We start from the raw sequence: 20,987 nt of genomic DNA on the forward strand, positions 1-20,987 counted from the left end.
GATTGTTGCCTCCGAAGATGGTGAAGAGCAGAAATTGAGACACAAATATCCAACAAGAAATTCAAACACATACCTCGAATTTGGAAGTGACCGGAGGCGCAAGGGAGGCGGAGCCCTCGTTGGCGGCTGTGGCAGAGCAGGAGGAGTCTTCCGTCGTCGTCATTGGCTCTCGAGGAATCGTAGGGGAGGCGGAAACAGAGTAGGAACACAGCAAAAACTTTTAAAACTGCCGTATCCTTGGAACAGACCGGAGGCGGAAATTTTTATTTATTCTACGAAGTTACTAAACGGAGAACTAACGGAGAAATCTAAGATTATTAACAAATTCAATAACAGTGTGTGGGTATTTAGGGAAAACTCTTTAAAAAATTAAAATTGGAGTAATCTGAGCTATTCATTTAATCTAATTATTTGAAAAAATTTAAATTAGAGTAATCTGAGCCATTCATTTGATACCGCCATTTTTTCTACCCATTATAGGACTAACCCTCTTGGGCTCTTATTAGTATAGTAGAAATGTAGAATTAGGGAATGCACCCCCACCCCCCCCAAAAAAAAAAAAAAAAAAAAAAAGGAGCGAATTGAAACTCATTTTTGAAAACTAAACAGGTAAATATTCAATTTAGTAAATTGTGTTTGTATGAAGGAAGCATCACAACAATTCCACACACAGCCAAGAATAAACCCTCATTCTTGATCAGCTTGGTTGAATCTCTATATTGAAGTAAAATGAACCTTAAATATAGAAACCATTGAAAATATTAAGCTCTGCTGTTAACAAGGGAGGTGGATATTTCCAGAGACATTAAATCAAGCACTGAATGAATCTCAACTAAATGTGGATGCGAAACATCTCCTGAAACAAATTCATTAACTTCCCCATCAACCTCAATTGCACTGATTCCTGGTGTTTTCTTGAGACCTTTATCACCTATCATTGCTCTGATCCTACGTGCATCACTGGACTGATGTGTGGCGAGATATATGTTGGATAACTGAACATAAGCACAACCTTTTTCAGCTTCATTCCCGTCCTCTAACAACAAAAGCTCCTTCACAGCAAGTTCGGCAAGGGTAACATTATTTTGAACCCGACAACCACTCAACAGTGCCCCCCACACAGAGGCAAGCGGTTTCATAGGCATCGTCCTAATAAATTTAATGGCCTCATCTAGTTTACCTGCCTTGCAAAGTAAGTCCACCACACAGCTGAAGTGTTCATGTTGAGGAAGAACGCAGTATAGGGGTTCCATCCTATCCAACAAAAGTTGGCCTTCTTTTTGAAGCCCCGAATGTGTACAAGCTACCAAGACTCCGAGAAGGACAATGCTATCGGGCTTAAGTCCATCTTCCACTTGCATTCTGTCTAGACAATCAATTGCTTTCTTGGCAAAGCCGTGTATCCCAAACCCGCGAATCATTGCTGCCCATGAATGCTTAGTCCTTTTAGGCATGGCCTCAAACACTTCCACAGCTGTGTGAATACACCCACACTTAGCATACATATCAACAAGGGAAGTCCCAACAAATGCGTCAGACTCTAGCCAGTTTTTCTTCTTGATGTACTCATGGATCCATTTCCCTTGATCAAGAGCCCCTAAATTAGCACAAGCTGCAAGTCCTGAAGTCACACAAAACTCATCGGGCTCAACTCCATGCACGAACATGCCTTGTAATACACTCAACGCCTTAGAGGCCAAACCATTTCTAATGTATCCACTAATAAGAACATTAGCTTGAAAAACATCTATGCTAGCAATTTCGTCAAACACTTGCTGAGCATCATCTAAAACCTTACATCCTGCATAAAACCTTATCAACGCGGTCTGCACGTGAGGATCAGAGAAAGACAGAGAATTTTTTACTACCAAACAGTGTATTTGCTTACCCTCAGGCACTAGAAAGCCATTCGAACAAGCAATGAGGACAAACGGAAAGGTATAGTTATCAGGCGAGAGAGGCTCATTATTGCGTACCAATAGGTTGAAGTAGTGCAAGGACAAACGGGGTTGCAAGCTATCAGAGTAGGCCCTGATGAGTGTGTTGTAGATAAACAAATTGGGCATTTGGGTTTGGGTGAAGAGCTGAGAGGCGTAGGAAAGGTCACGAAAATTAGAGAGGGCACAAAACTCCAGGAGTTTGCTAACGGCATAGGTGTTGCGGTGGAGACCACATGTGATGAAAATGGCATGAACAACTTTGAATTGGTGCATGTTTGCGCACCGTTGTGCAAGTGACATGCACCAGTTCCATACCCTGAAGCTCTGGTTTGTCACCTGGTGGCGGAGTTTGATCAAGCGAGTCATATGCATGCTTATCTAGTGTCCACATCTATATATACACATAAAAACAAAATAGTTTGTCAAAAATAGAAAGTGCGGGCTATTTTCCTGACCAAAAATAAAACAATCATAAGTAGATTCATGCAATGCTTCAGCTTTCATCAAGATGAAGTAACACATACCCTTCCTTCAATGGATTCTTGAGTTCCAATGTTGACAAAAGCAAATTAAGTTGCCTGTGCAGAATTGATGCTTAGAGTAAGGTTCTCGTTCCTTTCCTCGGGCTTGAGTTTTTTCTTCATATTTACTGGTTCTTCATCAATTGTTCCAAGTATAGCAAGCGTTTTAAATTCGCTGCATCAAATAAAGGGAAAAAAGTAGTGATATTAAATTACAAATTTAGATTAAACAAAGGGAGTGACAAAAAATTAAGAATAAACTGATGATCACAAAATAAGAACTCCATCATTGGCAACCTCAAATAGATTATTACATACTTTATTAGTTCAACTTGAGTAAAAAAAAAGAATTTCTTATTTTCAATATATATTATAATCTTTGAGTTTTGATTGTACATTTATACTTTGCATTAAACAACCATGATATCTTTTGTTTAAGAATTTTTTTATTTAAAAAAAAAAAAAAAAAAAACATTCTAGCACTAATACTTAATTGATTGCAGCAAGCCAATACTTGAATGTTCATTGCAAAATCTCTCTCTCTCTCTCTCTCTCTCTCTCTCTCTCTCTCTCTCTATATATATATATATATATATATATATATATATAGAGAGAGAGAGAGAGAGTGCAAACTAATTGCTTATGTTGATATCTATTCAATATTATGGGCAACAGATATAAACGCTTCTTGAGCTGCCAATAAATAATTACAAGAACAGCTAAATTTTGCCTTCAACTCCCATGGTTCGGTTATTGGAAGAGGCATCTGTTTAAACAATTTGTTCGGCAGAGCAGAAAATTAAAAATGTTGGGTTGCCAAGCTATACTTTCCACAACTTCAATTAGAAATTTCAGAAACAGTCCATGTTCTAGAAACCTGCTAAAGCACTATAAATTACATGAGAAGATTTATGAGTGCTAACTTTGACTTCAATGGCTTCCTCAAGCAAACCCATCACCACATGTGGGTTCTATGGCTCATAGTATAGGATTGGTTCCTGACTGCCGAAGGTAGGATATCTAGCTCTAAATACACATTGGTTTCACTTTCTTTTACTACAAAACTGGCCTTCCTTTACTTTGTCTATAATTCTAAATGTGTTGGATTGGTTCCTAGCATGTCAAAGGTAGTCTATTACTCCACTTGAAAGTAAACTTAGTTCTTACCAAAACAAACAGGTTACTTTTGCACAAATTTGACAAGCAGAAAAGAGCATTAAGATGATGGAATCAATAATAGAAGCTCTCTCAACCTAAAGCTTCTGTTTATGTTCTAGGCAAATGCTATAATTTAATCATAAATCTGTATCTGACAATATGATTTATCTAAATTACATTTTGACGAAGTGGAGATGGAGAAAGCAGAGTTTTGTATAACTTTATTGCATTTCTATGGATGCACTCATCGATTAACTTTATTTAAATAGGAGTTGCTATATGAAATTATTGGAGAGAATGAGTAACAAACATGAAGAAGCTGGATAGATTAATTCGTTCGTAGTTGGCCCCCTATCTCATGAGAGCCACCTCAATACTCAACTTACTCAACTTCCTCCTCGCACAACTCAGTTGTTGTACCTTTCTACATAATCCGCTCAATTCATCCATTCATCCAAACTTAAAATAAAGCTGATCTATAGAGTTAAATTCCACTAAATATAGCACAAAAAGCTAGGAGCTTGCAAGTCTAAACAATTTGCAGTAGAAATCAACATTCAACAACATAATCAACACAACAGTTACACAAACTTCACAAAAATCTTTACTGCAAATTTTTACACAACAATTACTGCAAACTTCACAAAAAATAAAAAAATAAAAAAATAAAAAAAATAAAAAAAAAAGGTTTTACAGCAAGTCAGCAAGAAAGTGAAGAAACAAAAAATACCTGCGTGCTGACGGCTGCGTTGGACGGTTGGAGTGCGGGCTTGCGGCGGCCGGCGAGACGGCTGGAGTGGCGCCGGACCAGGGACGGAGCCAGGATTTCCAGTGAGGGGGCGAAGAAGCAAACGTAAAATAAGTTCAAAAATGTTCAAATAGAAGGTCCAAATACAAAATATCAAATAAAAATAAGATTCTTAAAATACAAAATACATTATAAATTACAAAACAAAGTTTATGATAAACTACGGGATAATACTCTTATTAGCAAAACAAAGTTCACTGCATCATTCTGCCATTCACTGTCCTTAGAAAATTTAGGAACACCAGAGTGGGGAAACAAAATTAGAAAAATTAGCAAACACCAATATAATCTATTCACTGCCATTCAACAATTGAAAATTAGCAAGTATTCAAGTATAAATGTATTCAAGATTTCAAGTAACACCAATTGAAAATTAGGCCGTTCGGCCATTCACTGTCTTTAGAAAAATTAAGAACACCAAACCTACCCAACTCACATTCATAAATCATAAATTCATAATTGATTAATTGATAATTCATAAACTAATAAACAAATTCTGAAATTCATGTATTCAAGTATTCAACAAAACACATACATTAAATTAATTAAAATAAAATTTGAGTAATTAGGAAAATTAGAGAAATTAGGGCAAAAATAAGAACCTGAGTAGTGAGCACTGGGAGGACTGAGGAGACGAATTTCCGGTCACGAGGGGCGCTGAGAGGCGGTTGGCGTGTTGCCGGAAGCCGGTAGGCCGGGACGGAGATGCGCCGGAAGCCGGTAGGCCGGGACGGAGATGCGCCGGAAGCTGGTAGCGGCGCTGCGGCAGAGTCAGAGACGAAGACAGAAGCGACCCACGATCTATCTGCTACTTTAAAACTGAATAGGTAAAATAAGAAAAAAACAATAAAAAAATATTTATATATAATACAGCCCCAAAACGTCGACGTTTTGTGGCTGTATCATTTTTCGCAGGGGAGCAGCTGTGCGAGACTAGGGATGTCAATTGTACCCGCACCCGACAGGGAACCCGATTCCCTGCCCCTATGGGGACGGGGATGGGGATAGAAATAGGGGATCGGGGATGGGGATGGGGTAATTTTGAATTCCCCGCCGGGGACGGGGACGGGGATGGGAAGTACTCTCCCTGCCCCGCCCTGTCCCCGATGTATGTATGTATGTATGGGGAGTACACACATATGTATTACTTTGTATACAATATATATAATTTTAGAAGCATTGTTGTCATTGTTTGTCATGCTTATGAAATGCATATTTAAATAATAACACGTTTAATTGTAAAATATTGAATACTATTTTAAATTGGGGATGAATATATATACGTTATTTATTTAAATGTTTATGAATGATTAATTTTTAATTTTTTTTTTATAACTTATTAATGGGGTGGGGATTCCCCGTCCCCGAATAATCCCCGTGGGGATGGGGATGGGGGGAGTTTTCCATTCTCCGGCGGGGACAGGGACGGGGACGGGGAAGGGGAAAAAAGTCGGGGGCGGGGATGGGGGGTATGTCCCCCGCCCCCACCCCGCCCCGTTGACATCCCTATGCGAGACCGTCTGCCCGTCTGGACTATGGCGTCTATAAGGATTGTTTTTGAACTTTAGGGTTATTTAATTATATTTTACTCCGTATTACGGAGTATTAGTTTATTAATTACTCCGTAGTTTCTATAGACTGTATACATCATGATACATATTTCCAGTAATTTCTTTTCCACCAATCAATGAAATCTATTTTCTTGAAATTTATTTTCCATGGAATTTCAATTCTATTTTCCTTCAAATATTTTCCAGCTAACCAAACGAGCTGTAATACTTTCTTTTCTTTTTTTTTTCACGATGAACCATTCCTGATTATTCGTGATATTTAGAGTCGTCTAGAAGTTTTTACAGGTTACCAGTAATAATATTGATGACATGGAATTTTTTATTAGTTTTTTTTTTGGTATTTTTCTTCTTTCGCCTTCGTATTATATTTTTTTTCGTATTTTCATTTTTTTCCTAAACGTATAGACTTTGTTTTCTAAACATATAGGCATGCTCTGCGTTTTTCGCTTCTCGTTTCTCCGATACCAAACTCCGCAGAGCAGGCATATACAGAGTAGGCCTAATCGGAGAAACGAGAAGTGAAAAACGCAGAGTAGGCCTATATGTTTAGAAAAAAGAAAAATACAGAACAAAAATACGAAGGCGAAAGAAGAAAAATACCAAAAAAAACTAATAAAAATTCGATGTCAGCAATATTATTACTAGTAACCTGTAGGAAACTTGTAAAAAGTTCTAGACGAAAAAAAAATATTATGGTTTATGATTCTAAATATCACTTGTTAAAGATCATGGTGAAGAATGAATAATCAGAAATGATTTCTGGTGCGGCATGACACTTCATTGTTTTTTTTTTAAATGTAAATAAGGCCTAGCCCGCAGGTTGCGAGTCGCAGCGAGCCAGGTCCGTTACCCCTGTATTTTCTTCAAATGGCCCCTAACTTTTTCATTGTGGGCGAGTGCAACTAACACGCAGATTTCGTCCCACTTTGACAGCCCTAGGTACGGTTGTTATATCGTGGATCATGGTCCGAAAACGGCGTCGTTTCTTTAAGTAAAGAAATCGTTGTCATTAAATTTTAACAAATTTCGTAATTTTTGCGTGTTTATAACAAAATGAAATTGTAGTGTATATAAAATGAAACTGAATAATTTGTCTCGTATATATTATCAAATTAAACTGTAATTAAATTAAAATTATACTTTAGTTGTGTTGAAATGAAACTGAATAACATGTCTCATATATTTAATGTATATTGTCAAATAGAACTGTAGTTCAATTAAAATGATACTTTAATTTTAAAACATGGTCCATAGTAAAATTTGCCCCAGAGTTGCACGTTTCGACATGGTGCCCTATTTTGCGAGTTCTACTACATAAATTTCTAAAATTCTACTCTCTCATTTATACTTCCTGAGGTGACCTTATTTTGCAACATTTAGCAAGCGTTAGATTGCAAACACTAAAATCTTAGTTCTCCGTTAGATTGCAAACACTAAAATCTTAGTTCTCTCTATCATTAAATTCATTTTCCATTAAAAAAGATATTGTAATTTGGCATCCCAATTAGCGAAAGGTCCTTATGATAATTGTAACGAATAATTTCACTTTTGGTCCCACGATTTTTGATGTTCTATCACTTTTGGTGCACAACTTTAAAATTTTTTAATTTTGGTGCCTAACTTTGTTATTTTTATCAATTTTGGTCCTTTCGGCCAAATTGACTGTGAAATGTTGTTGGATTTTATATTGTTAGGGGTAAAATCTTCATCCCAAGGAAACATCTTCAATATCTAAACAAGATCACCGTAAAATCATATCTATAGGTGTTTGATGATGAGAATAATGGGGAAGATGGGCAGAAACCAGACAGATATATGGGATTTATAGTTTCGACCATTGGCAAACTCTTCTTTTCCTCTTAATATGATTTTTCTTTTGTTTAAATATTGAAGATCTTTCCATGGGATGACGATTTTGCCCCTAAAATATAAAATTTGGAAATATTTTACCGTCAATTTGGCTAGAATGACCTAAACTGATAAAAATAACAAAGTTAGACACCAAAATTGAAAAAATTCAAAGTTGTGCACCAAAAGTGATAAGAACTCAAAAGTCGTGGGACCAAAAGTGAAATTAATTCTAATTGTAAATTACAATCATTATTGTATAGAGCATGGTCCATACAAGCTTTGTGGATCATATTTTGTATATTATAAAATAATATATATTTAATTAAAAAATAATATACTTTTTTGTTTGTTGAAATACTCAACATTCTTTACAAGATAGTGCCAATCCTCATCACCAAGGTTTGAACCTATAACCATCCAATTGAAATGGTAATCGAGATACCATCACACTACTAAGTAGTTAGCAAAATAATAATATACTTTTACTTAAAAATGTACTTTGTATTAAGAGAAAGTACATTATTTGTGTAATAAATGTACATTGTTTTATATAATGTACACAAATAGTGTACTTTTAGTATATTTTAAAAATTTACTTTCTTTTATGATCCATATAACATTATAAACCGTAGGTAGTTTGTACGCGAGAAAAATAGTATATGCGGTATAGAAAAATAGAGAGAAAAGAATAGTACAGAACCTCAAAAAACTCACTTTTATTAATCCATCAACGATAAATAAAGAGTTAATTACTAAAAGAGTAAATACCCAAAATGGTCCCTCGACTATAGTTAAATTCACAAATTGGTCATCGACTTTTAATTTCAACCAATTAAGTCCTTAACTTTGCAATTTTAACACAATTTGATCCTCTGTCTATTTGCCCGTTTGTTGACCGTGATTTTTGAGGATATATATGTAATTTCATGGTCCATCGTCGGGTTTTTTAAGGTTCCGGTTGCATTTCCAGAACACACTGTTACATTTGATTCCACTGCCGAAAGCAATCTACCAAATCCGGCCGCCTTTCTTCATCCTCCATTTGGATTCAATGTAGTTGAGTTTGTACCAGAGCGAAGAAGACGACGTGTTTCCGAACCGGTGCAACGTCATCCTGGAGGCCTCCACGTGCTCCAACGAGAGCTGAAGGTTCTTCTAGAGATCGTCGATCACAGTCAACAAATGGTCAAATAGATGGAGAACCAAATCGTGTCAAAATTGCAAAGTTAAGGACTTAATTGGTTGAAATTGAAAGTTGAGGACCAATTTGTGAATTTAGCTATAGTCGAGGGACCATTTTGGGTATTTACTTTTACTAAAATAGTCCATTGACTATAGCGAAATTACCAATTTGATCCTTAACTATTTTTTGTAACCAATTAAGTCCCTCAATTTTAAAATTTGTAACCAATTTGATCCTCCGTTAGTTTGACCGTTAACTTGAGACCAAATTGGTAATTTCGCTATTGACAAGAAACCATTTTGGTAATTAACTTTAGGCGTGGGCAATTCGATTTAGTTTTCTCAAATCGAACCGTACCGAACCGAACTAGTTTGGTTCTGTAATATACCGAACAACCGAACGGTATTGGATTCTTGTATACCGAACGGTTCGATAAAAAACTGATCCAAATTGTTCGGTAAAAAATTGAACTAAACCGAATACTGTTTGATTTTTTAAATATAATAATAATAATAATAAATAAATAAATAAATAAATAAATAAATAAAAAGTAAATCCAAGTCCCTTGCGACTTGCTCTGCCGTTCAGCTCATATTCTCACGAGTATCTTTCGTAAATGTTTTATTTGATTTCTTTATAGTTTGGTATCAAAAGTTCTATATTATGTGTTATGGTTAGAGATGACCACGGTTCAAACCGGAACCGTGACTGTGCAAATCGGAACCGTTCGTACGGTTCCGGTTCCGGTTAAGGTTTGTAAAATCTTAAAACCGGAACCGGCGGTTCCGGTTGCAAATCGAAAAAAATTAAATATTATAGTGTTTTTTTTTTTAAATAATTTCGGTTAGAACCGGAACCTTACTATAAGGTTCCCGTTCCGGTTTTGCCATCCATGGAATTGGAACCGGAACCGGAACCGTGGTCACCCCTAGTTATGGTGTTTACATATTTCATATCCAAAGTATAATATATAACAAAATAGCAATCTAAAGTTCAAACGATATTCGGTTCGGTTCGATTTTTATTGAACAATTCAGTTCGGTTCGAGTTTTTACCAAACCTTTCAGTTGTTCGGTATATTACTGAATCTAACCAGTTTGGTACGGTTCGGTTCGAGAAATTTGTACTTAATTGCGGACCCTTAAAGTTAATTACTGAAATGGTCCCTTGACTATAGCGAATTACCAATTTGGTCCCAAGTTAACGGTTGACTAACTGTCAAACTAACGGAGAACCAAATTGGTTAAAATTTTAAAGGTGAGAGACTTAATTGGTTAAAAAAAATAATTAAGGACTAAATTGGTAATTTCGCTATAGTCAAGGGATCATTTTAGTAATTAACTCATAAATAAATAAATAAATAAATAAATAAATATATATATATATATATATATATATATATATATATATATAATAATTATTATTATTATTATTATAATAATAATAAATTTATATATTACTTCTTCTGTTCCATTTTATCTGTTCTATTTACTATTAATTTGTCAAATCAACTATTTCTTCTTGGTTTATTTTCTTTAGTAATTTTTATTCTTTTTAAATTTAATTTTTTGTGTGTAATATTATTTTTAGCGTAATTTCTAAATATATAAATTTTGTATATTGATACTAAACTTAATATTATGAAAATTTAAATTAAAAATTTCAGTCCCGTTAATCAAACCAGATAATAAAATGGGACAGAGGGAATAGCACCTACTACCCATCATATTTTTATAATTTTATATTAAAATAAATTCCTAAGTATACACGTAAACCCTAGCCCCAAGCCCCCAATTCCCAAAATTCATTTCTACGCACCGAGTCACCGACGCAAGTCGCAGCAGTCTGACGCAGGGACGCGGGACGGCGAGGCGACGGCGGTCTGAATCTCCGGCAGTGCGGCGACGGAGACAACAGCAACAGGTATTATTCACTCTGACTCCCTAGTTATTGTACGGTTAGTGGTATATATATGTAAACTGTCGTGAGTGTGAATGTGAGTGGAGGCTGCGGCTGCGGGGTGCTGCGGTGGGCCAGTGGCTGCAGGGTGCGTAGTGCGGTGGTGGCTACGGCCTGGCATCAGGCGGCTGCTGCTGCCTGCGCCTTGCGGCTGTGTCCGGACTCCGCAGGGTGCGTGGTGCGGCGGTGGCTGCGGCCTGACATCAGCTGGTTGCTGCTGCCTGCTTTGACCTGCTGTGCGTGCTGTACTGCTGTGCCTGTGCGTGCTGTACTGCTGTGCCTGTGCGTGCTGCCGGACGATTATTTCTTCTACTAATCTACTTTTAAATGTTGTTACACCCAAAAAAAAAAAATTCTACTGTTAAATGTTAATATGTTATTGAATATTGATTAAATGTTAATTACTTAATTTGTTATAACTTTAATATATTAATATATAATATATAATATTTTAATAGTAGTTGGTAGATGTTATTTGTTTATGTTTTGCTATTGAAAGTATTGATTGTTAAATATCTATGAGATTATATAGGATGACAACCAACAATACAATTAAATCTATTTCTGAACAAGTTAACAAGAATGTTACAACTTCAACTCCATCAATTTCTTTAAGTCAACCAATTGAAAGCAACTCTATTAGTGAAGAAGTCATTGGGACTTGTGGTTTTGTGTTGTGTTTTAAACTTGTGTTGGATTTTTGTATTATGGACATGTGGTTTTGTGGTTATTAAACTTGGTGTTGTTGGATTTTGTATTATGAACTTGATTTTGTAGTTATTGATTGATTGTCATGTGATATATAATCATAGATTTGTGGTGATATACTTATGTATTAGCTTTGTTAGTGACTTAGTGTATATTTGTGTTAGGTAAATTTTTAAAATATTTTTACATGTACGTACGTATTAAAAAGGCTTAGAGCATATAACATGTTATGTAGGCCTTAAATAGGCTCAAAACCTCCAGCCTTTTTAAGGACTACATATTAAATAGTCTTTTAAAAAGACTTCAGGCCAAGCCAAGCCAATTGTAGGCTCAGACTTGAACCTAACAAAAAGCCTACATACAGGCCCAGGCCCAGGCTCAGACCTAAGATTTCTATAGCAGGCCCAGGCCTATTTTCATCCCTACTTGGCATTTTTTACTTCAAAGCTTGTTGTATACAACTATACACTCAGTTGCATAATGCCAACAACAGTAAAATTTGAAATGGATAAGTGTAATGGAGGCTCCAGATTCAATTTATGACAAGTCCAAATCATGACCTTTCTTACTTAGAGTGGCGTGATGAATGCTCTCTTTGAGAAGTCCTAAAAACCAGCTTGGTGGTGTATGAACAATGGGCTGGTGTTACTGTGTATATTGACATATTTTCCCTGTAATCAGTATATTGTCTCTAATCTATGTATTAGTGCTAATTTTAGAGACTGACAGACTACTATTTTTTTTTTCTCTATTAATTAAAGACTGTGATTGCTAATCTTATTGGTGTTTGATATTTTGTCACGGACATTTTTAAAACGATTTTAACTTCACGTCTTTGCCCCCACTCATATAAAATCCTTGATCCGCCAGGAGAGAGAGCAAAGAGAAGGCAGCAAAAAAAAATGTTGAAATTTCTATTGAAGGTGAAAATTGAGTTCAACGCGATCGACCCGCGCATCGCGTCATGTATGGAGTTCTTAGCCCAATGCAACGCCCCAAAGGCGAAGGAGTCCAACCCGGCTTGTCAAATCCAGGTGAAGCGCCGCACCGACGACCACCCGCCGCAGATCACTGTCACCTTCGTCAACGGCATCGAGCAAACATATGATGCCACTTCCACCCCCGCCCAAAACATTCGCACCATGATTCTCGAGAAGGGGCAGTATCTCGAGACCGAGCAGATGTTCCGTGAAGCTGGCGAGAAGTGGCCTGTTGTTATTCCTGTAGAAGAGCTCAACCAACCATTCCTTGGAATTAAGGTTATTTTCTCTTTGCTTTTACTCCTTTCTATTGTTTTCATTTATTTTCTATTCTATTCTATTGCTTTTAACGGGACTGGACTGCTGCTTGTTTTTGAACGAGGCAAATCGTCGAATAGGTAGTATGCATAGTGCCTAAGGCAAATATTGCTCCTTTATTACTAATTTACAAAAAAATTAGTGGATGTATTTCAGCTTATCATCGTTTTGTCAAAGATCATTCAATATAGAGTTAGAACTCATAACAGTTCAGAGGTCTGCTTCATGGTCTGCAAAAGTATAAGAAGTATCATTCTCTGTTCAAGTAACTATATACTTAAGCCTTAGCTATCATGGCACTTTTAATGGTAAGGTTAAGTGCTCCTGGTAGACTAATCCCCTTTGTCTGCTGTGTTTTTCTACTTGTAACTGGCCCTTTGTTTATATTTGTCCATATTAGACCTGCATGTTGATAAATTGATAAGACACATGAAAGATCATCTCTTGATGTTTTGAAGTCTGATGAGGATTTAACTTGTAAACAATGTAAAGTTCTGGAAGCTTTATTTTGCAGGTTGCGTGTTGTTTGAGCATGGCTTCCATTTTTGGTTTTTGTTGCTTGTTCAGTTACTCGTGCTGGTTTCTTGATCTAATTCCTTAGGATTATAAAATGTGTTTTATTACAGATAACATGTCAAATTTCTTACCACTAATTCTTTTTTTTTTTTTTTTTTTTTCATGCTGGTATCGTCAGCCACGGAAAGCAGAAGAGAAAAAGTAGTGATTGCCATTGCAGATACTCTTTGCTTAGTCTTGGTCTTGGGTAACTCTGATAGTCAAGAAGATGACCCTTCAAAGGGGTTTAATTCTTGAGCATTAAGTGCTCTGGAGTGTACTATCTTCATTGCTTCAGAACATTGCCATTTCAGCATTAAAAAAAAAACCATACTTTTTCATCTAGAGGTTTCTTCTTTCCTGCGTAGTTTCCCGGATAATCAATTATCTTTTGTAGTTATTTCCTTCTCATAACAGTTGATAACATAGTGATCCATCACACCATCATACACTACCTGCATGGATAACTCGATAACAGTGAATATACTTACATATCCATGCATTTTCCTGTGTGTACAGTTGCATTTCTCTCGATATTTGATCTTTCACGTAGCAATATAATTGATGAATACGCTTGGTTTCTTAGATATAAAAATGGGCTTCGAAAGAACCATGAACTGGCTAGTCGTGTGATATTTTGCCTTTTTAAAGACCTTACGACTATCACCATTTCAGCTTTTTGTGTGTGTGTGTGTGGAAATTTTTGAACTAAACAGTTTATTGCAGTGTCATGTAGGCTTTGCTGCAATGTTGTGAAACGATCAGACAATTATTCTTACGGAGTACTTTTCTTTCCCAACCTAATTATATTTGTGTATTGTCATGATATGTTTTTGGCTATTACCATGATAATAAACTAATATGGCCCCTGAATTTTTATTTTACAATTCTCTATCGCACTATATCCTTTTGGATAACGAGTAACTCAATTATCAGCTAGCAACTTTATTTCTTAGTTGAGATGAAAAACATCTCTTTATTCTCAGAATATGGACATTTTCAGAACAAGTTTGGCCGGCTAGTCATTCATAAGTCAAAACTAAATCCAAATAGTAAACAAAAAGACTACCAAATAGCATGTTCATTAATTCCTATTTCAGTTCATTGAAAGTGAACAGAACAAAATTTTGGCGGATAGAAAGTAGACAAAATTCTATTTTTTAAATTGAGAAAAAAAAGATGGATTTTCATAAACTTTAATTTGATGGACAAAATTTAAATCCACAAAATTCTAGTTGGGAAAAATAAAACTAAAAGAAAATGAAAAAAAAAAAAAAAAGAAGTGAGAGTTGACATTGAAGCTTATTCCTCAAACAACAAAGACAACCAAGAAACGGTGGCAGAAGAAACCAAAATGTCTGAAGGTGCATTCTTAATTAAATTAATGTTAACCCTTGCTGGCCGGATATCTTGCTTTCTTGCACTTCTTCACGTCAACCATGTCCGCCCTCATGTTTGACTTGCCACTACCTATAATTAAATTATACAAAACAATAACACAAATTCTTCTCTCAAAAGACTGAATCCTCAACCCCAAGGGCCCCACACGCCACACCCCTGTCTGAGCATTTTGAATGATGTAAATTACGGTAATTTAATGGCTCAGTAGACCACGCCAAATGCTGGTGCGTACAATGGATTTGTCCACTTTGAACATAATCCCCACAATGCCGTTACCAAGATTCGTTCAAATTTTAGTCTCTTTTCGCAAATACTACCTATTGAACCAATGAGTTAAGCTTGTACCGGCAACAATAGCACAAAGTCTAAAATTACAGCTAATGCCGGGACCTGAAATTCTACAATCACAAAATTACATTTTAATCAAAATTTTAAATATATGATTATTTGTCGCAAACAATTGAAAATTAAGAATGTAATGTAATAAAATTAAATAAATATGATTAAAAATAATAATGCCGCAACAATATTTAATTAAAAGTAATGTTTGCCCCATTCTAAAATTACAGCACATGCCTGTGACCTGGAATTCTACAATCTCATAAATTCAAACATGACAGCTTCGTGGACTAAGTCAACTTTATCAAGTCTTTAAAGAAAGTGTCACCATTTGCCAATAATGGAGTACTGTATTTCAATTCCATTCTTCTAATTTTGGAGATGGGCTTTTCCAGGTCAATACTACTACTGCTAGTGCTGGCCTTCTTCAGTTGCTGCTTCAGCTTCTCATCTGCTAGTAATTGTAATTACTTTATTTCTACTGTAATGTGCAATGCACTATCATCTTCTTTATGTACTCTCAATTTTAATTTATTTCCCTTTTGACATTTTTCCCCTTTTGCATCTCTCCCAGATGCTGCCAGTCATGATCTTAACCATGGTGGAAACATCACCATAAACTGGGATGTCATCTCCTGGACACCCGATGGATACGTTGTAAGCTCATCTACATTTTTTTTGTTAAGCATATTCGACCGGTTTAATATTTTAGTTGAGACAGTAAACATATTTTCAATTTTCTGAAATAAATCTAAAGATTTGTTTTAATTTCCTGATTAGACATTAGACACCCCTAGGCCAAAGGGATCTTAGTCTTAGGCAGACATTAGTTGACCAGCCAATTAGTCAGCCGACTAGGCGGTCTAGACGCCTAAATCCGATAACTTGACGTTTGAGTCGGCTAAATTCAGCTCCCGACTAGGCGGTCTAGGCGCTTGAGTCAGCTAACTCGACGGAGTGATATATATATATATATATATATATATATATATATATATATATATATATATAGAGAGAGAGAGAGAGAGAGAGAGAGAGAGAGAGAGAGAGAAAATTTTAATTTTGGTCCACTGACTATTGGGGTTGTGTTAATTGCAACACTTGACTTTCAAAAATGTTTATTTAGTACCTTGACTATGCAATTTCTATCAATTTTGGTCACGCCGGCCAAATTGCCGGTCAAATCTCACCGGAAAATTTTAATAGGTAAATTTATGAGGGTATTTTAGTAATTTTACTCCTCTTTTATCTTCTCCGATGAGCTTCTCCATTTCCGGCGATGTTCTTCTCCGGCCAGTCAATGGCGATTTTGGGGAGTTCTTGTTATTTCTCGTACATCTCTAAGAAATCAAGAGTTCAAAGACATGCCTGAGTTTATGCATTCTTAAACACTCTTGGATATGAATGTACTGCTATATTCTGAGATTACTGCTATATTTCTCGTACATCGCCATTGTCTGTAAAGCTTGCTTCTTCTCTAGAAAACTGTGCAGACACAAATTCCTGAAGAAGCTACACGCTTGCATATTAACACGCGGGCTTGAACACGACTCGTCTTTGGGCTCCAAGCTTCTCAATAGCTACGCCAAGTTCGACCTTTTAGCTGAATCCAAATGGATATTTCACAGAATTAGAGACCACGATTTTTCTATTTGGAATCCGACTTTTGTTGGGTATTTTAGAGCGTTTCACTACGATGAAGTCCTCGGGTTGTATGCAGAATTGAAGAGAAGGAGCATCGGAATCTATGGCGCAGCCGTGACGTTTACAGTGAAGAGCTGCGGCATGTTGGGCGACTTCAAATTCCCCCCGCTGAAGAACATCGCCGGAAATGGCGAAGAACGTCGCCGGAAATGGAGAAGCTCATCGGAGAAGAAAAAAGAGGAGTAAAATTACTAAAATACCCTCATAAATTGACCTATTAAAATTTTTCGGTGAGATTTGGCCGGCAATTTGGCCGGCGTGACCAAAATTGATAGAAATTGCATAGTCAAGGTACTAAATAAACATTTTTGAAAGTCAAGTGTTGCAATTAACACAACCCCAATAGTTAGTGGACCAAAATTGAAATTTTCTCTCTCTCTCTCTCTCTCTCTATATATATATATATATATATATATATATATATATATATATATATATATATATATATATATATATATATATATATTTTAATGTACATTGTTGTGTTTTTCTTAATATTATTACTGGCCCGCTTAGGCACTAGGTACCCCGAGAGCCCGACTAACGCCTAGGCCCTTCTACATCGTTGAATTGTTTGCAATTGTGAAATTTGACAGGCGGTTGTGACCATATACAACTATCAGAAGTCGAGGAAAATCCGAGAACCAGGTTGGACATTGGGATGGAGATGGGCAAAGTACGAGGTGATATGGAGCATGATGGGAGCTCAAACAACAGAGCAAGGAGATTGTTCCAGATTCAAAGGAAACATCCCACATTCTTGTCGGAGGGCTCCGGAGGTTGTGGACTTGCTGCCCGGTACTCCCTACAATCAGCAAGTAGAAAACTGCTGCAAAGGAGGGGTGCTTAGCTCGTGGGGCAAGAAGGGATCTAGAGCCGCCGTGAGTAAATTCCAACTCTCTGTTGGGGAAGCTGGAACCACCAATAAAACAGTCAGGCTACCCAAGAATTTCACCTTTGAAGCGCCGGGGAGCGGCGGAGGATATGCTTGTGGAGCCGCCAAAATCGTGAGGCCTACAAGATTTGTGACCCCAGATGGGAGAAGAGTGACACAGGCTATGAGTAAGTTTCTAAGATAAATAATTTTTGACCAAACCCAAAAATAAATGTTTCACTAGCTTTATCACATTCTTAAGATGCATGTTGCTGGCCTTTCAATACCCTAGCCACCTGGTATTGGACTTGGCCCTTCATCGGTCTCCCCCAACAATTCTCTTCAATTCTTCCTAGCCACCGGGTGCTGGACTTGTCAGTCTTAACTGCACAGTTTTAGTGACCTGATTTTGATACCATTAGTTAGATTAAACGCTTACCATTACACCAAAAGCTGTAGGCACAACTTTATTTTTTCGGGTGTTGGACTTAGCCCGGCCTACAGGTCTCTGTGATTCTGTCCAACAATTCCTTAGCCACGTACTATGGGGTTGAATTTATCCCTTTACCGACCGCTGCCCAACAGTTTTATTAATTACTTGATTGTGGTTTCTGTGAATGGCAGTGACATGGAAGCTGAGTTGCTTGTACTTGAACAAATCTCCAAAAGTGGCATAATATGCCCCTCCTCATCCTCTAATTTCAAAACAAAATGCTCAGGAAGAAGCCTCGTAGTTTTGTGCACTTCAGTTCAGTTCTACTCTGTTCTATTGAGAATTATGAATTTGCTTAATCGCTTGTGGCCTGTTGGCTGAAATAAACTCACTACTGCAACGATTGTGGATTTGTAATAAATTATTGAGTATTAAAAAATGGGTTGAATATGTCTTTCTACTTTTAGCGTGTGTATATATATATATATATATATATATATATATATATATATATATATATATATATATATATATATAGGCGAGTTCAGGTGCGACAGTGTCTTACGGTACGACGATTTTTTACGGTGCGGCAACACCAATACTTCAACAAATATGCACCATCAACGTTAGGAAAATACACCACAAAAACAGAGTAAACAGAGCCCTGCATCACCAAACACACACCATTAGGTGTGTGTAAAAACACCATACACTGTTCAGAAATACACCATTAGGGGTGGTGAGTTATATGGTGTATTTTTTTGAGTCTGTTGTGTATTCTGTGATGTTTTATTGCATTTCATTATGGTGTGTTTTTCTAACACTGTTGGTGCATATTGTTAACACTGTTGGTGTATTCTGGAATTTCGCCGCACGGGAAAACCCCGCCACATTTGAACTTTATTCTATATAGAAGAGCGCTCGTATGTGGTCATGTCATTAGGTGTGGTCGTATCTGTGTCGTTGAATCAATTTAATCTAACAGCAATGGTAATTTTGAGGATTTTCGCGCGTTTTGGTAAGTGGGGGTGTTATGGTAATTACAGTGGCTATTTATAGCGGACGAGTTCTAGAATACACCAATAGTGTTGACAACATACACCAATAGTGTAATAAAACACACTACAGTGAAACACACCAATGGTGTATTCCCGTGTTATGGTAATTACAATGGCCATTTATAGCGGACGGGTTCCAGAATACCCAAACAGTGTTGACAACATGCACCAATAGTGTAATAAAACACACAACAATGTGATTTTCCCTATTCCGGTGTTTTATGACGAGTTTACCCTTGCAGTTCGCTGGATAGGAGAATATGCGTGAAAATACTGAAAAAATCTTGATTAGTATGATTCATTGGATCTATCTAATCTAATGGCCTATACTTGACCATATGACCACACCTAACAACATGGCCACATGCGATCACAGGACTTTTAAACCATTGGATGTTGGCATTGAATTTTACAAGAATTATGCTACCAAAATTGGATTTGACACAAGGTCTAGTTCTCTCGTTAGAGCAGGTGATGGGACTATAACTCTAAAGAAAATCGTTTGTAGTAGAGAATGATTTAAGAACTCAGGTGCTCAACATTGTCACTCCAAATCAAATGCAGATGCAGGAGAAGGTTATTCCAATCCGAAACGGAGGAGAGTTTCAAACAGAACTGGTTGCAAAGCTAGGATTATTTGTAAGTACATTGGAAGTGTCGAGTACGAGGTTAAGACATTTATTGAAAAACATAATCATAGCATGTATTCAGTCCTTGCAAGGCAGTTCCTAAAGGGAAACAGAAACATCTCTGTTGTACACCAGAAATTTATACTAAATTGTGCTAAAGCAAATATTAGGGCATCAAAATCACATGGTTTATATAGTCAAATTGTGGGGGATTACTCTGAAGTTGGGGCAACTGTTGTTGACTTTAAAAATGTCATAAGGGATCTCAGAGCCTTCATATTGGGTGCTGATGCACAAATACTCGTGCATAATCTTGTTAAAAAACAAGAGATGTGCCCCGCGTTTGCTTTTGAGTATGATGTTGATGAAGATGAGCAGACGAGTAGATTATTTTGGGCAGATCCAATCTCAAAAAAGAATTTTGCTGCATTTGGAGATGTTGTCTCTTTTGATGCTACATATTCAACCAACATGTGTTATTCTATTAACGTGCTTACGTATGTTTCATTAATTAACTCACATTAAACATTAAATGGTAAGTTTAGTCACCTTAAGATTTAGACATGGTCACTGAGTGCTTAATATAAATACACGCACATTGACCATTGATATCGCGCACTTTAAACATTAATATCACGCACCTTAGGGTGCATCGCTCTGAATTGAAACTGCAACGAAACTTAATGTGCTTCAAAATAATTCTTTAAGTGCGTGAGTATAATGCACTACCTCTTCAAAGAATAAATCTGTACTATGAGAGACATCGCTAATTTTGTGACAACCAATAAAATGAGCAATTTTACTAAAATGATCAACAACAACATAGATTGAGTCATGGTCCTTCTGCTTCTAGGTAACCTACTATAAAATCCATAAATAAATAAGTCCATGATTTCTTAGGAACAAGTAATGGTGTGTAATCCTTGTGGAAAAGATTGTGATTTAACTTGTTTGCAATTAACACGCTTGCTAACAAACTTTTCCACATCCCTTCTCA

At 36.6% G+C, this 20,987-nt stretch overlaps 3 protein-coding genes across 4 annotated transcripts; 2 read left to right on the top strand and 1 right to left on the bottom strand.

Moving 5' to 3' along the window:
• Positions 1-719: 719 nt before the first annotated feature.
• On the bottom strand, positions 720-2,578 carry LOC109189906 (putative pentatricopeptide repeat-containing protein At3g28640). The gene is made up of 2 exons (XM_019340524.1): positions 2,465-2,578; positions 720-2,331 (listed from the first exon to the last, which is right to left on the bottom strand). The coding sequence occupies exon 2, from the start codon at positions 2,310-2,312 to the stop codon at positions 762-764; it is 1,551 nt and encodes a 516-aa protein (XP_019196069.1). The 5' UTR covers positions 2,313-2,331; positions 2,465-2,578; the 3' UTR covers positions 720-761.
• An 8,275-nt stretch (positions 2,579-10,853) lies between these two features.
• LOC109189911 lies at positions 10,854-13,919 on the top strand. Its single transcript, XM_019340530.1, has 3 exons — positions 10,854-10,955; positions 12,570-12,958; positions 13,692-13,919. Exons 2-3 carry the CDS (start codon positions 12,602-12,604, stop codon positions 13,716-13,718), a joined length of 384 nt encoding a protein of 127 aa, XP_019196075.1. The 5' UTR covers positions 10,854-10,955; positions 12,570-12,601; the 3' UTR covers positions 13,719-13,919.
• Positions 13,920-15,616: 1,697 nt separating this feature from the next.
• On the top strand, positions 15,617-18,763 carry LOC109189910 (protein COBRA-like). Of its 2 annotated transcripts, none has more exons than XM_019340529.1 (4): positions 15,617-15,749; positions 15,867-15,949; positions 17,593-18,058; positions 18,495-18,618. In XM_019340529.1, exons 1-4 carry the CDS (start codon positions 15,674-15,676, stop codon positions 18,545-18,547), a joined length of 678 nt encoding a protein of 225 aa, XP_019196074.1. In that variant the 5' UTR covers positions 15,617-15,673; the 3' UTR covers positions 18,548-18,618. The 2 variants fall into 2 exon arrangements, with proteins under 2 accessions (XP_019196074.1, XP_019196073.1); XM_019340528.1 differs by having other exon boundaries at positions 15,630-15,755; positions 18,495-18,763.
• Positions 18,764-20,987: the final 2,224 nt, after the last annotated feature.

This window comes from Ipomoea nil, unplaced genomic scaffold (assembly GCF_001879475.1).
Source record: "Ipomoea nil cultivar Tokyo-kokei standard unplaced genomic scaffold, Asagao_1.1 scaffold1568, whole genome shotgun sequence".
NCBI lineage: Eukaryota > Viridiplantae > Streptophyta > Magnoliopsida > Solanales > Convolvulaceae > Ipomoea > Ipomoea nil.